The 16,778-nt window shown below is 47.1% G+C and overlaps 1 protein-coding gene across 14 annotated transcripts in view; it reads right to left on the bottom strand.

Moving 5' to 3' along the window:
- MEIS2 (Meis homeobox 2) overlaps positions 1 to 16,778 on the bottom strand; it is a 304,133-nt gene that overhangs the window by 217,384 nt on the left and 69,971 nt on the right. For 9 of the 14 annotated variants that reach the window (XM_085627334.1, XM_085627333.1, XM_085627336.1 and 6 more), the window contains one exon: positions 2,387 to 2,443. The exons of the other annotated variants lie outside the window; for them this stretch is intronic. In XM_085627334.1, the coding sequence (XP_085483460.1) occupies positions 2,387 to 2,443 (57 nt within the window). The remainder of the gene's footprint in view (positions 1 to 2,386; positions 2,444 to 16,778) is intronic. 14 annotated transcript variants of the gene reach the window in all.

Raw genomic sequence — 16,778 nt, 5'->3', positions numbered from 1 at the left:
GTGAGAGACTGCACTCTTAGTCAACCCCCTTCGGCACCCGTGCCTGGTTGGTAGGTGGAGCAAACCCTCCGGCACATCTTACTTTAATTGGTTCTGTGTTTCTGGAGGAGCTTCTAGAAGATTTATGTAACAACCGCCTCTCCAGGAATTCTACTGTTGCAGTGTTCCTTTTTTTTAATTTTGTTTTTTTTAAAGACTTTTTTGGGGCAGGAGCAGAGAGTGAAAGCAAAGAATTCACCGTCGAATTATGAGACTCATTGTCAACAGAAATTCAGACAAAGAGTTTTTTAAAAAATGTCCAGGACCTGAAAACTACAAGTTAAAGGTTCTGTCATAGATCTCAGAATGTACATCGTTCAGATTTGGTTTGTGGGTCTTGGACTATTTGAAAGATCTTCTGATGAGCTGCTTCGAACTTTAGATCTAGTCTTAGCAGCTGTGGTGTGGTCCAGTTCCCTCATCCGAACTGTAAACAAGGTCCTTCTGGAAATGTGACGACCAATACCTGGGACAGGGAAGACTATCTGTAGCTAGGCAGCATCAACTTCACCTTTATCCATTCTTGATGGAAGGCATCTTGCCGAAGAATGGTCCTGATCAGAGTTCTGGTTTAGATGTCTCATTTGTCATCACTTGATTGAAAAGGAAGGATTTGAATCTTCCTCTCTTCAGTGTCTGACATATTTCAACCCGCTTCCCTCGCCATGCATGACAATCATATCTCTTTCCAAGAGTTCTAGGGATATTGGAATAATGCCTACCATAAGACACTGAGAGGACAATTTACAATTTATTTAGTTAGGTTTGTAGTTGGGTTCCTTTGAAACTTCACTTATTTCTGCTGGTACCACATTTCCAGGAATCTCTTGCAAAGCATCATAGCTAATTGTTACCGGTCCCCAATTTCCACACAACAGACCAGGTACCTTTTTCAGCTCCCATTCTGAATGTAATTCACAAGAAAGTGTCAAGTGTGCAAAAGTGTTTTTTCAAATTCCCGGATGAGATCCAGGAGCCATGGGGCCAAGCCACAAACTTCAAGGTGAAGTCTTATCCCCACATGCGCCTGCGTGTCAGTGACCAAGGCGTTCTAGTGAACCTGAAGTCTTCACCTCGCGTAGGCATCGGGCAGCCTTAAAGGAATGTGCTCCGTTCCTGGATTTCGTTGACCAGAGTCTTGTCCACTCATGCTGGGCACAGCTGGTCAGTCTTTCTAATGCTGATCCAGCCCAATAGACATAGGAAGGTTTTATGCAAGTGCCTTACAGGTTAATTGATTGTGCCACTGGTTACAGGTTGTAATTTCTTGTGGGCATTCTGTGCACCAATGATTTCAAACAAAACTTTTAGTCCTTAAAGAAGTCAGCAGATGAAGACAACCTGTGGGAACAGGAACATACACAAAAATCATTCTGAAAAGTGTCCCTGCTGTGCGCCAACGTTGAACCACAGACAGAAAAAGACTTAAGAGAGATTACATATAGTGCAATATCTCCCATGCGCTCCGGAAATTAAAGAGGCACTATATTTATTTAGTTATATATCTGCTGTCATGTGTATGGTGCCGGTATGGAGTATGTCAATGGTGCAGGAGGAGTAGCAGCACCGGCAGTAACTACCGGCTGAGGTGATTTGACAGTTACATGAAAAAATAGAATAAAAGCTAAATTAGTGGAAAAATGGCCTAATTCAGAAAATCTTGACGGGAACAAAATCAAAAGCTTGCATGGAAGGGAAAACAGTCTCTTTTTTGAGGGATGTCAAAAAGTAACTTCTTTTACCAGCTGTGCGTTGAAGGTTTCAATTCCAGGATTCCCAGTGGAGGTCTTAAACGGACAGTTCCTGCTGAATTGTCTGGTTAACCGCTGCCTATCGACAGGACTCCTATTGAAATCAATTTTTTGTGAATTTATCTTATGAAATAGTCTTGCGGATTTCCGGAAAATCTAGCACCGCTCTGACTCTCGTGGACCAAGGTTGGTCACCATTGACACTCTGAGGGTGGAATAGGGTTAGTTAATAAGGTTGTACTCAGTTACGGGAGTGTTCTCACCTGCAGCATCTTCTTCTAGTGGCGTAATAGTCATTCATTAATACAAATTGTTCATGGAATACATTCAAGATGGAGGAAACCAGCACAGACAAGACGGTGAAGAGGACAGAGACACCCATGGCTGTATTTAGCATCTATCACAAGGCAAATACACTGCAGGTTAAGTTCAGCCTGGCTGTTTGCTAATTTGTCTCAAAAACCACAAGGCATGCTCAATGACTTTGGGTAAGGAACTGGAAACATTTAGTCTGGCTTACAATATCAAACACTACGATGTCGTCAATGACTCACACATCACACACGACATTACAAGACAATGAATTTGGAACTCACAGTCGGATTGCCGGAGAGCGGATCGGTTTCCGTTATACTCTCCCAGAAGCTTCATCTCTAAAATATAAAAGACAGATCCCTGATCTCAGAATCAGAGCATAAACCCCAAAACAGCGACTTCATTTTGCAAGACCAGACTTACGCCGCGAGGAACTTTGCATCGACCCGCAGTCCGACTCGGCCTGGAGTCCATGACAAGGCCCCTTGCTTTGTAACGGTTTCAGATACACTCCATTTTTTGGTTGAGTTTCAAAATACTTCTTTTTATGTCTTTCATGAACAATCATGTGCGCGTGGTCTAGGTTCAGTTGCCCACAAGGCCTGCTTTGCGGTGAGGGCAAGGACTAGAAGTATTCAGCATGCAAGCGTGACAAAGAAACAAAGAGGCGAATATAGGAGCGAGCATGGTTACTTTATCTCTCTGAAAGTTTGTTTCAGGTTGGGTTCAACATGGCAACAATGTACTGTTTTCAACTTCATACCCCTTTATTTGCGCAAACCTGGACACCAAGGCTGTATTTACAACTGAATTAATTCCGGAAGAGAATTCACCAGCATAATTTACTACATCAGTGCAGATAACACAGCGAGTGGAAATTTGCTGGTAGATTTTCATCAAGGTTTATCACCGCCTCCAGAAATCGAAGGATTTTTCTGTTATTACAAAACTCTGAATTATGCCTCAATTTGGTGACATGGACCGAGGCGTGAGTGTAAACAAAGGGAAACAGCGTTTACAACGCTGCTGTTACCACGCACGTAGGTAACAATGCGGTTGTTACAACGACCGCGTTGTTACCACGCATGGCTTTAGATCGCAAGTCGTTTCTACAACTTGCGCTAGGTGGCGTGCAACACCAGGGAATGTGTTGGATTTTAAATCCATTCCCTGCTGTTGTGCTAACTGGAGTAGGAATAGTAATTTTTACTATTCCTAAATCCAGCGCGCCATCTAGCACAAGTCATAGAAACGATTTGTGTAAAGCCATGCGTGGTAACAACGCGGTCGTTGTAGCGACCGCGTTGTAACCTACTGCGTGGTAATAGCATGCATAGTAAAGTGCTATATTCGTAAACAAAAGAGTGCAAATACAATTTTCATCCATTTTTACACTAGCACTTATTAAAAGATGCATGGAAACACAACATACTCCTGTGCTTGTTTGGGCATTTACCACCATGCCCGATCTGGTGGTAACTACCCAGGCATAGCTGTGTGCTTGGATTAATACTTTGCATAAAGTGGCAAAAATATTCTTTCCACCCATTATTTCCTTTTTTCTCACATGCAATAATCATGTCTCAAAATCCACCTCATGCTGTTACAAATTGTATTTCTTTTGGGGTGTTTTTGCACATTTTAGCAGTGCAAGTATCAGAATGAGTAGAGAGCCACCGAAAGTTGTTTGTTGCAAGAAAAATAAACACTAATGGATTTAAAGTGATATGCATCCCTCAGACGTTAGAAAAAATAACACGACTTAGAACTGGTACATTAATATTTTTTGTGTAGATGCTGAAAGTCACCCTCACAGGGGTGTTCAAGGTAAGCCCAGGAGGGCCAGTCCATGACAGATTTTGAGGCTACCCTCTGGAGGTATACTTACGTGACATTAATAGAAACATAAATGTGTATAGTCCATGGGCATCCTGAATATTTGGCATGGATTCAGCCCTCCTAGGCCTACGTTAGACACCCCTGTGTTATAGCATAATCATTGTTCATCCAATGAGTGTGCCTTTATAGACTGTTCTTGCATTGAAGGGGGCCATCATTGCATCTGATACATTGTACACACCCGCTCTCCAGTGCTTATGTCGTCACACTCAAGGAAACAGTTGACATGCTCAGGCAGCTCCCAAAATGTTACATCCTGTTCTGCTCCTTGGTGAATTTCCCAGTTTGGGAACCGAGAAAAGAAGTTATTGATTCGATGTCAGGCTCCCGCTATCCGACGTAAACAGCAGAAACATCTCTCTGGTTATTTTACTCTAAATATGTCTGAATATTGTCTAAATAATATATGCATTCCTTAGGTTTGGACAATGATATGCAAATCATGCCACGCTAAATGGGAGAACATGGAAAAACAACTGGTGGAATTCCCCTGGCGCCGTCCTAAAAGCATTAGGTGAATCAGCTTCTGTTGTTTTTGAGTCTTATCCTTAAGAGATTCCACACTTATTCTTCTGCAAACTGACAAAAACAAAACGGTTTAAAGAAATTGCCCGACACTTCGGGTCACCGCCGCCCCAGCCATGGGCGCCACAGCATGTCTTCCATGTGCTTCTGGTCAGAGGGGGCCTGGACCAGCAGGCAGAAATTCCCACCTCCCTTTGGGGATGAAACAGTACTGATCTGCATACGTTTGGTACCTGACTGATGTCCTACACATATGTATATGGCGTGTTTCCTCCCATTGGTAGGGCCTCCTAGCGCAGTTCAGTTTGGAGCCTTCTCATCCAGGTTTCGAGGATTCTACTGCAGACCCGAGACTTGTTTACGAGCTGTAGTAAGTAGTAGGCAGTGTGAGAATATTTGTTGTTGATAATTAGATGCGTTATAAGCTGGGTGTTGGGTTGGAGGTCTGGCTAGGTGCTTACGTGCTAACTGGGTTATTTGGCTTGTGAATTGCCCGGCGGGTTCATATGCGTGAATTAACTGGAGGTGTTGTGTGCTGCCACGAGCTCTCAAATCCATCTGTTGGCTTATTTCACTGTGCTGGCTGGCTGTGATGAATTCTGTTTGGGTGTAGTGCAGTGTAGTTCATGTGTTGATGTGCCGTCGTGGATACACTCAGATACAACTGAATTATTTCTCCGTGCCATGTTGGATGTGTGTACAGCGTTTTGTGTAATATGCTGTGATGGTAGTTCATGTGTGCTCTGATTTAATGGCACACTGTTGCAAGCACATTAATCCCTAAATATATAGCATGTTTGAGTTGTGTAGCAGAAACCTAGGTTTGGTGAGCACTTTTGCACAATAGGATGAGAGTCCTCAAGCAGCATGCATTACGTCTTAGGCACTCCAGTGGTAAATCAAGTGATGGCATCTTAACATCATTCGCAGTTCAGTGGCCAATCAGATGCCTCCTCCTAAACGACATCATTAGCAGATCTGCCAATCAGTGAATTGATTCTAAAGCACACCACTTCTTCAGCAGACAAACAGGTGAATGTCTATAAATGATATTTTAACTTCATCTGACAATTAGATGTGAACTGATAAAAATCATCAGTCAATGGCCGGTAGAAGCCCAGAGCTCCAACATTCCAATGTTTAAACAAAGGCCTCACGGAGCCCGAGGGGATTTCAACCCCCTCGGTCTCCGTGAGGCCTTTGTTTTACCAATTCGAACATTCTGACCTCTAGTGGCGGAATGTTCTAGCCTTAGAGTCCTCCATAGCGGGCTCTACCGGCCATTAAAGGCCCGCTCCCTTGTTAAAGGCCCGAGCCAAAGGAGCGGGCCTTTAATGGCCGGTAGAGCTTGCTACGGCGGGCTCTAAGGCTATATTAATGCCGCTGTTATTGTTGTAACTGTGCGTTTTGTTGCTATGATTCATATTGTTTTCTTATTATTAATATTATCAAGAACAACAACAATAACCGTTTTTAACCCCTTCTGTGCCCATGACGAGATAGTCTCGTCATGGAGCGCGGTTGCGCTGTGCCCATGACGAGACTATCTCGTCATGGACCCTGCCCACTAATGAAAGGGCCGGCACAGGAGGGAGAAAGGGCGGGGCACTCAAGGGGTTAATCTTGTTATTATCGTTGATAATTATTATTATTATTGTTACAATTGTTATTATTGCCATTATTATGGCTACTAATGATAAAGATGCTATTATTAATATTCACACTATTATCATTATCACCATCGTCACCATTGCCATTGTTATTATTGCATTCTCACTATTGTTTTATTGTTGCTTTTATTTGAGATCTGTTTGCTCATAAACACAAAGGAAAGACTGTTTTCTGTGGATCCCTGTGAAAGTGACTTTGTGAATTTGAGGAATGAGTTTTCGCTTCTATGGCAGAGTTCTTAGACTGAGGACCCTTTGTGAATCTAGACTTCACTTTCCAATGCCTCCATCCGAGGACGAGTCCCCCCTTTGGAATGTGGAATGAACTCAAAGTGAACTTATAACTACCCCGAGCACATGATCGCTGGCACAATGTTTGTGTGTTAATCCTCTGGTGGGAACAAAGCCTGTGACGCCATGCATGAAATGCGGCGCTGCTTCCTGTTTTGGGAGAGCGGGCCCATCGAGCCTTTGAATAACAAAATCGAGTCGGGTGTTCAGAACAGCTGACGTTAATAGAATAATCTGCTTTCATATTCATTGTATGCAAATTAACGTCATGCATATTGATTGCGGATGTCCGGAAAACTAGAATGGATTTGCCCTATTCGGTGACGCGACCGGCCTGGACCCTGTACGTTAAATATGATGAAACATTACAATTGAGACACATATGAGATGACCATGAGGCTTCATGGAACTGTTTTGAGACTACTCAAGGGGGGCGGCCCAAACCGTAAACTGTGGTGAAGCGAATGGCGACATTGGGGCGTTCCATGTCTTTGAGGTTACCTTATGCGTTCGGAGGAAGGGACAGTTATTGATTTGAGACTTCTTTGTCGTCACAGTGCATTGGCAGCCAAACTAGAACTCTGGCAAGATACAAGCGACTTATGACGCGTCTTATTATGAAATGCAAAATATTAAATATCCTCACAATGTACGCAACTAATCACAACCCAAAAAGAAGACCAGACTCCTCTGCAAACGAATCCTCTACACCACTGGCAGAAAGCACCAAACTCAACCAGTACTCCCAGACAAAACCAACGGCAGCAAGCGCGCCATATCAAAAAGTGAAACATCAAAAAATATACCATAACATGGCATAATACAATTTAAGATTGGTGGCTTCGATATTGCAGTTACATATTTTTGTGGCACCTGGAAGACAAGACGATGACATTCAGGGATTCCGTATCATTGTGCTCAACTTACTCGCTCCGCAAGAAGGCCTTTTATACTGCAGAGTGCGATATTTTCATGGTTAGTGTATGTCTGTGGAGGAGCAGATTGCGATATTGGAGGGTTGCAAACCTTTGGGAAAAAAAGGTAAAAGGCAGAGTGGTAATATGAAGATGCGCACTATAGGCTGACCTAGCAAATTTCCAAACCTCGATCAGGCGTGCTACGCGAGGGAGCCATTGTTCTTGGCGAGAAAGCCCCCGAGAGCTGTCCTGAAGAGCGCCTGAATTAAGAGCCCGCTGACTTGGCACCATTCGAGTGAGGGATTGCATGCTGACCCAGGAGCCAGCGTTGGCCAGGCCTTCCGACACCAGCTGAGAGCCTCTGCAGAGGCGAAGACAGATCTCCGGCGGCCATGTACAGTGTGGCCCCGGGCCAAATTCCAGATAGGATCATTTCATTGAGTGCCTTGTCCCATGGTCGCACAGTCTGGTGTGATTCAAAGCCTGGGAATGCTTATGTGCAATGAGAACTGGCAATGCATGGGGTGTTGAGGTCCAGAGTCAGAACCAGTTTTGAAAGTGTAGGGCAGTGTTCGGCAATCGATAAGATGAATGGCGAGCATCGGAGAAGGTGTATCCCTCGCAAAGTCATCAAGTTAATCACCTCTCTGCATGTGCTGACGAAGGTCATGGGACACCAAGAGCAGACCGAAACAGTTCTTATGGAATCCAACCAAAGATCAGCTGACATGTGGAACGATTGGCTGCTCATTAGCCAACCGCCATGTTATCTTTGTTGTAGATACTGGTGGCGGGCTCTCAAATTTTGTTCGGCTTTTTACCCATGATCGGGTCCAGAAAAGAGAATAAACAAAAGAAAAGTGAAACCTGCTTCTATCCCCAGGAGCATGTACCATCCATAGTGAAGGTGTCCATCACTACAGGCATAGACCTAGTCGAGCAGGCAGCCGCGGGGCAGCACCATCAGTTCATAGTGATGGATGAACAACAAAACGCACAAAACATCTCAAAAGTCCCAAAGCTGACCGTAGAACCTTTACAAGTGTTGGCCATGGCCATATGGCTCAGGTGTGTAAGGGTGAAATCAGTAGTCATGATATGATTTGAGAGCAAGGATTCTAGGAGGCAATAGAGATATTGTGTGGAGAGGAGGTATCTGCAGAGCAATGTCAACCATAGAGGAGGTGACACTAATGTACAGTGAAGCTTGCTGGCCTCAGGTCTTTTATAAGCTAGCCGCCACAGACGCCTTGTACTAGGCACCACTGTGGATGCTGCAGGCCTCTTGTGCACTGGGCACCACAGTGCGCGTACACAGGGGATGCTGCATGTATGACGTATTGTGTGAGTGAGTATATGAGTAAGCGGGTGGATGGTTGAGTAAGTGGGTATGTGAGTGACCAACAGAGTGAGCGAGTAAATTAGTGTATGGGTGACTATCTGCATGAGTGAACGTGTGAATGAATGATTGAGTGAGTCAATGGGCGAGTGAGTAACTGAGCAAGTCAGAGAATAAGTGAGTGAGTAAATGAGTGACGGGCTCAGTGAGTGAATGATTGAGTGTGTGACACATTGAGTGGGTGAGGGAACACCTGACAAACTTCTGGTGCTCTGCTGGTTCGTAAGTTCAGCACGTAAGGTTTGTTAACTGCAGGAGTTGTGAACTCCTATGGAGACTGCCCAGTCACGTGGTGCAAATGAAAATACAGAAAGAGAAGGTGGCCCACAAAACAATTAAATAGATAAACATGATGGCAATTTTAGAACACGAAGGAGCATTAAAATCTCTCAAAAATGCCCTTTGTGTCTATAAGCAGACAAGCTGGACAAAATGGTGGTAGTTCACCAAAAAGTAACGCATCCTTTGAGGAAATCAAGACAGCAAAAGGACAGACAGCCAGCGCTGGGAGAGGTGTTGATGAGGGTTCGTAAAGCAGCTCTGCGACGTAAAGCACAAGCAGGCCTACTGTAAACAAACCGGAGAGATGCTGAACTTGCCCCCCAGTCAACCATTCATCCTGCTGCAGTTGATATGATGAACACCATTTGTAACTGGACAATATTGTCTGCGTTTAAGCGTCTGTCGCCCGCTGCGTATGTCAGCGTTGCTCAAGTACCCAGACTGCGACCATTCCATTTTATAATCAGTTGCCGTCTATGAAAGGGAATTACTTCTGCGCTCGAAATAACCACCCTGCCCTCTTGTCCCCACTTGGACGGCCACCATAAGTGGATAATGAGATCAGGCGATGGTGCTGGGAGTGTGGACGTGTGCAAAGATTACGCTGCTGAAAATGGAGGGGATTTAGGAAAGAATTCAACACTCCTTTCGTGGTATCCAAAGAAGCCATGAGGTTTCAATCCAAGTTCATTTGTGAACAATCAATATTTACAAAATATACTGTGAGAACAGGCCGCGCAGATGTGGAAGTGTTGATGGGCGAGACTAGGATATTCTGTGCAATTGCACGGACAGGGTCTTTTGACAAAAAAAGAGATGCTGCGAAACATCACTGAGGCGCAACCGCTGGACCAAACTTCAGCCGCAGACACAGAGCAGCTTACCCTCAATATGAGAAGGGAAGAGAACAATGGGGACTTCATGAATAGCTTCAAAGACCTTTTTTTTAGGATGATAGCCTTAAGGAAAAGAGAAAACCATCAATCAGCACGTGGAGGGATCTCAAAATCAGCATGAAGATAACCCAGCACTAATGCAAAATGAAAGACCACCAACAACAGGATCACCGGCATCTTAAGTTTAAGAAGCTAAGCAACATGCATAACAGGAAGACCACCAAATACCACAACAAATCACTACTAGGCAACATGTGAAGCAACATCAAAAACAATTATACAAGAAAGTCAACGCCAGTCCAACAAAGAAAACCAATAAACACCACCAACAGAAATGCTCAAATTCCTCACATTATAAACAAGACCAGAAATTAAAAGCAAAACAATCCCCAGGGTACCTTACAAACCCTCATATGCGCAATTCAATAGCACACAGAAATGAAGGACATGTGAACCTCAAACTGCTTGTAAAAGGAACCAAGTTCCATACAGGATTGAATACTGCCGAATGTCACCAAGAGAAACCTCAAAACTCTCATAGAAGGAACTCAATACAGGATAGAGAAGGCAGGCAGCTAAACATGCTGAGGAAGTACCACCAGGCAGCACAAGCAGGAACCTCGAAAGCCTAACCGATGGAACCCAACTCCTCCCAGAGAAAAAGGATCCCCAACACTGAACAGGAGAAATCGAAAAAACCCGCCATGATGAGATATCCCCCGCCTCCGAGATAGAGAGGGCCAGCAAACACCACGAGCAGAAATGATAGAACCCTCACTGTAGAGTGTCTCAACATTTCAACTGAGAGCAAAGAGCGACCAAACAGCACAAGCAACAAACTTAAGACACACACACAGGGACACTTGAAGATTGAGGAGCAATGGCAGGTCTGAAGCCACGCCTGCACCTTTTTGAGCCACAATCATACAAGCCAATGCCACTGCAACCGGCGCAACATGGACCAAACCTTTAGCCTGTGTTCATGTACCAGCCACAGAGGACTGAACTGAAGACGGTCCTTGTAGTGCCGCAAAGACGAGGCTAATTTTGGTTCGCCCAATCTGAAGACCATGCAGATAATTAATGTCCCCTAATTGTTCATCTCTAAGCTGATGACACAGTGATCTGTTGTACACCCACTAGTTGCTTTTCTCACTGAGGGGTCCTGCTCCTGCTAGAATCTCAGCCCTGGAGACAAGTGTCTACTCCTTCGGTGGCTTGATGTACCAATTTTAGGTGGGGCCACGTGCGGTAGCCACGTAGGCCGAATGTAGGCTGGAGAGTGAGCATAAGACGCCCATCACTTTCAAATGTCTATTCGTCAGTATCCATTCGAACCTTGAGGACACTCGTGAACGGCAGCCACAAAACCGCAGCTCCAGAACCTTCCTTTATGATTAGAGCACATAGGTGTTTTCCACCTCGGGCTCCTCAGCCCTAAAAAAGCTTCAAAAAGTTAAAGGTTACTTTCCCACTTCTGGGAAAGTAGCAAAAACCACTCCTGTTCTGGATTCCCTGCTTTTTTTTGGGCCTTTCCATTCAGCTGGAAAACAGCCTAGAGGTGGTTAAGAGAATAACGTGTCATACAATGGTGTTTAGTCACCTATTCATGCTTCTGGGTGCATTTCCACTAATTGGCATTCCCTCGTATTCCATTACCATGCATGGAAAGGCATAGGCAAAAAGCGTAATAATTTTCACAGCTATTTAAGTACTTTCTGCTATATTAGTTTCCTGAATATATAGCATAAATATTTTCCGCAGCGATTATATTTCACTCCTAAGTGCAGAAACACATTTCGATAGCTAAATTTAATTTACCCAATTAAACGGAGGACCCCCCCCGCTACCCTCCCATATGCACGAATTACAGTCTATGCAAATATTATCAGCGCTATGGCAATTAATTTGTGTGCGATTCACAGTCCCATCTCTATTATCCAATGTGGTGGGGGGGGACAAAAAGAAGCGAAATTAGGGAGGAGGAAAACGCGAGCCTCCTATCTCCGCTCAATAGGGCCCTGTCGCCCGCTCCCCTTGATCGCTTCTTTATACGAGCGGCCCCCGAAGCACAAGAGGACCTGTGCCCGGTGCAGCGGTTTCACAGTTTGTAACTCCTCGACAGCTCCGCCTCTTTCATTACCGGGGTTTAAATGAACAATCCCGCCAGTGATACCCAAAGAAATCGACAAAACTAATTGGTCCCAAGGGTTAGAGATGTGCCGCTGACGTCTTCAAAACACAGTTGTCTCCCATAGTGCGGGCCTAGCCAACTACATTCGACTACGCACGCGGGGACCTCTCAATTACATATCATAATTGACAAGAACTATCTGTCCCAAAAGTGGATATCTGTATTAGCATCAAAATCATTCCAAGAAGAGGTCCCTCCCTTATTAAATTGAACTTGTTCTAGGTGTTGGCTTACTAATTAGTGAGCATGAGCCCGGGGAAAAATGTGGGTCATGTTAAATTAATTGGAAAGAGCGCGGAGATTAGCTGAGCAAACTGCTTCAGTTTTCTATGGCGGGCCTTTTCTTCGCGAAGGGAATGAAAAATGGATATTAAGAGGCATTCACCAAATGCCCTTCTGAGCTTGCCAAGATGTGCGCTACAGTAGCCCACAGATATCATGCCGCAGATCTCCACCGGCTAATGAGACATTTCCAGGAACGGTAACTGCCTGGTGTTATTAACGGGTGTGCCAGAGATGGGCAAATGCCAACTTTGTTTCATGAGTGCTCAGGCAGAACGAGTCCTGCAAGTGAGCGTAATTTTAAAGAGGTGGCAAGCGCAAAGCGGGCGGGGGCTAACGTGAGAACCCCCTTTAGCGCCAAAAAGGGTGGGGGGAGCTCCAATTGGAAGGAACGCATGGAAAAGGCGACCGAAAAGGAGTTTACAAATCAACAAGTCAACCGTCAAATTTCTGCTCCAGCCCTGCGGAACATTGCTGGCCGTGGCAATGGAGTTTGCAAGGGGAGGGGAGGGGGGGGGACAAATAAATATTATGTCCTGCAGGCAGAGAAGAAAGCAAGCAGAACTGATTACCGGCAGGCTCGGCGGCCTGGCTGCCTCAACTATGTTTGTCTGTCTAATGAGATCTCTAAAAACCTAATTCAGAGCTTATAAGCCCTTCCACGGCCCTCCTTGAAACGCGCCATTATGTAAATTAGGGATAAAACATTTACAAGCCACCTTCAAGTGAGGGCTTCTTAAGCGGGAAGGGTCCTGACCCTCACGGTGGTCACAAAGAGGCCAAGTCCGGTGACGAGGCCCTTGAGCCCAACATGAGAAGGGCCTTGGAGAAGGCTGGACTTGGCATGCTCGTTTTTGGCTTGACGACACTTCCCGCGCCCCATTCCTAGGCCCCAGGATGAGGGGTGAGATGTGCTTCAGGTGGAGCACAGGTGGGCCACTGGACTACACACACTTTTAGAAGATCCTTCTTCTGTACCAACCAAGATCTCAAAATTGGGGCTTCACTTCTGCTGATCATCAAACTCCTGGGCTCTTGCGAATAAATGTGCTGGTTCACTTCCACCCATTCCATCGCTTTCTGCTGTGCATGCGTCTTAGATTGTTTTTACCTTCGACGCCCACCTCCCCCGGGCCAGAAATGGTGGATGCAACCTGTTCCAACCACTCAACATACAAATGAAACCTCAGAAATGAGCCGCTCCGGTGCCAAATAGCGAAAAATAGGGTAACATGCCATCCCAGCCTGAGCCAGGTCGGTCCCCCAGATCCTCATTAAGGGGGGCCCAAATGAACCTGCCGGCTCCTCGCCGGGAGCGGCGGGCTTACGAGGCCGACGCATCCCCGGTTTAAAATGCAGCTGTTTTATTCCGCGTGAGTAATTAATTCTTTCTCCGATACCCTATTGATTAAGTGTAGTCCCTGATAAAGTTCAGGCTGAGCCGAATCTCCAGCGGCCCCCTCGCTTGTTCGGGAGACTCAATGAAAACTTCCTCTCCCCCCCCCCCCCAGCCCCCACCTCTTGCCTGAGCAGGCCGCCGAGCCAATGAGCGGCGCACTTTCCTCTCATAAATTAGTCAGGCCATGTGGGGCTGTGTTAGCTGATCGCCGCTTTTGTCTGTCTCCTTGCTGACTTGCTTTTCACTTTTGCAGCCCTTTGTGCCGTCGCACACTAAGTCGGCGGTGCAGCTGCCGTCCTGAACCCACACAAGGTAAAGAACAAACCGTACAAAACTAAAAAAAAAAATCCCTTTACAGCTGCAGCTCCCCCAGTTGCACAAAAAGCTGAGTGAGGCCTCCTGGGAACCCGTTAGCTGATAAATCAGTGTTCAGCGAGCAGGCGGCGGCTCCACGGGCAGGCGAAAAGGGGGAGTAGGTAACATGCTTTCTCTGAAGTCCTGTCCCTACAGTGGTTGCGTCATCAAGCGCCTCGGGGACCCAGGGGCTCGCTACGCGGTATAATCCTCCACCAGGAAGTAAGGTTCTCAGATTGCCCCGTATTTGAAGGACAGTCATAGTGCATTCTGGGAGATGTGGTTTTGATGAGAGTCCAATGAACTCACAGGACTACCCGCGACCTGTAAGAATTTGCAGAAAGAAAGACTGATTGGAAACATGGTGGCCAGACAGCAAGCTGTGACCGGACATCTCCAGAGGGCCCACGCATGGTGCCAGCACTCCAGCAGCCTTCATGGGGCCCACTGGCACCGCACAGCTATGGAGCTGAATGGAAACAGACTGGACCCGCAGGCCCTCGAGGGGCCCCACATGGTGCCAGCCGCCTTGACGAGGTCCACCAGCATCACACAGGGACCCACAGATGAATGGACGCAGACTGGACCCGCAGGGGTCTGGACATCCCTAGAGGGGCCCCACATGGTGCCAACAGACTCCATGGGGCCCACTGGCATCACACAGGGACCGACAGATGAATGGAAACCGACTGGACCCGCAGGGGTCTGGACATGTTTAAACTTGGTACTTGTATAGCGCACGAATCACCACTGAGGCATCTCGGCGCTTGTACTCATACCGCTGTAGGAACCCTTCCTGGCTTTCCCCGTGAAGTATCCACTCCTGGGCACCCCCATGGTGAAGCCAGGCATCCCAGCGCTGATGGGGCCGTTGTGGAGATTAAGCAAGCTATTGCCCAGAGTTGCAGCGTGGGACCCATGATTAGAATAGGCACTGAGGCGAGAATATCCGGTCCGAGGAATTATTTAGCCCGAGACCCCGCCGAGGCGGGAATCGAACCCTGGTCCCGGACCAGAGCTCTGCATCATGGTCTGCCGCTCTAACCATTGAGCCACACTTCTCCACACATGGGGTGAGCAGCCTTCATGAGGTCCACTGACATGACACGGGACCCACAGATGAATGGAAATAGACTGGACCCGCAGGGGTCTGGACATCCCTAGAGGGGCCCCACATAGTGCCAGCCACCTTCATGAGGCCCACTGACATCACACAGGGACCCACAGATGAATGGAAGCAGACTGGACCCGAAGGCCCTCGAGGGGCCACACATGGTGCCAGCCGCCTTCATGAGGTCCACTGACATCACACAGGGGACCATAGATGAATGGAAACAGACTGGACCCACAGGGGTCTGGACATCCCTAGAGGAGCCACACATGGGGTGAGCAGCCTTCCTGAGGTCCACTGACATGACACAGGGACCCACAGATGAATGGACGCAGACTGGACCCGCAGGGGTCTGGACTTCTCTAGAGGGGCCACACATGGTGACAGCCGCCTTCATGAGGAGCTGACATCACACAGGGACCCACAGCTGAATGGAAACAGACTGGATCCGAAGGGGTCTGGCACCTGGATGGGCTCTCGATGAGGGCCTCTGTTCAAAACCCAGGCTGGTACACATATCCGCTTGTTCAGTGAATGGCCATCCTGTCTGCCAACCCAAGGGCATCCAGCAGTCCTTTCACAGGCATGCCAACCGGTGTGGACACTGGTAGCACCAGCCTCACGGGGACCCTAGGATGCACTGCATGTTACATGTGCACTGCTAGGATGTGGGGGCCTTGAAGGTTCTCTGCCTGGAGAAGAACTTCAGGACTTCTTTTCATGGACACTGCAGATGAAGTTGGGAGAAACTGACACCACCTTGTGAGCAGGGTTGGATTGGGATTAAAAATCGGCCAGGGCACGCTTAAAAAACAAGTGGCCCACATTTGCATATTGCCTTTCCGCAAAACACTGTTTCTGCGAAATTTTATTTTAAAAAAAGGGGCGACTAAAAAAATGCACGGATTAGTTTACATGAGTGAAACGCACCTGAAAACAAGTGAGGCCACTTTTGCTCAGGTCCCCTGCCCCGCTCAATATGCATCTATTAAAGGGCCGGCCCAGCAAGAGAAGGGGAGTGACACCTCTGCCTGTTGCTAAAAGGGAGGTAACGGACGCCCACCTGCCTCCAGAAAGGCCACTCATGCACCCACTGGGCCGCTGGCAGCATCGAACAACCCAGAAACCACCCAAATCGGCCCCCAGGCTGCTCAAAAAGGAAGCCCACAGCTGGAAGTATACAGGCCCCTCGGGCATTGCCCAAGTGCCCACGCTACCAATCCGACGCTGCTGTGAGGCTGCTGCAGAGACAGCCACTGGGCCTGCCCAAGTTCAGCTGGACCCTCGTGGTTCCATGCTATCAGCACATCTGGAGCTGCCACAAATCCACCAGTATTTGCAGTGATCGCACTGTGTTTGGGGGCCCTTGGAATGCAATCATTGGATCAGACAGGAGTCTGGAAAAGGAGGTGTTGTTCACTGAGGATCACAAAACCCCATTGGATGGAAGGCCA

The sequence above is a fragment of the Triturus cristatus genome, chromosome 9 (assembly GCF_964204655.1).
Source record: "Triturus cristatus chromosome 9, aTriCri1.1, whole genome shotgun sequence".
In the NCBI taxonomy this organism is placed as follows: Eukaryota; Metazoa; Chordata; class Amphibia; order Caudata; family Salamandridae; genus Triturus; species Triturus cristatus.
The sequence above is the reverse complement of the archived record's forward strand: the minus strand, read 5'-3'. Positions and strand labels throughout refer to the sequence as shown.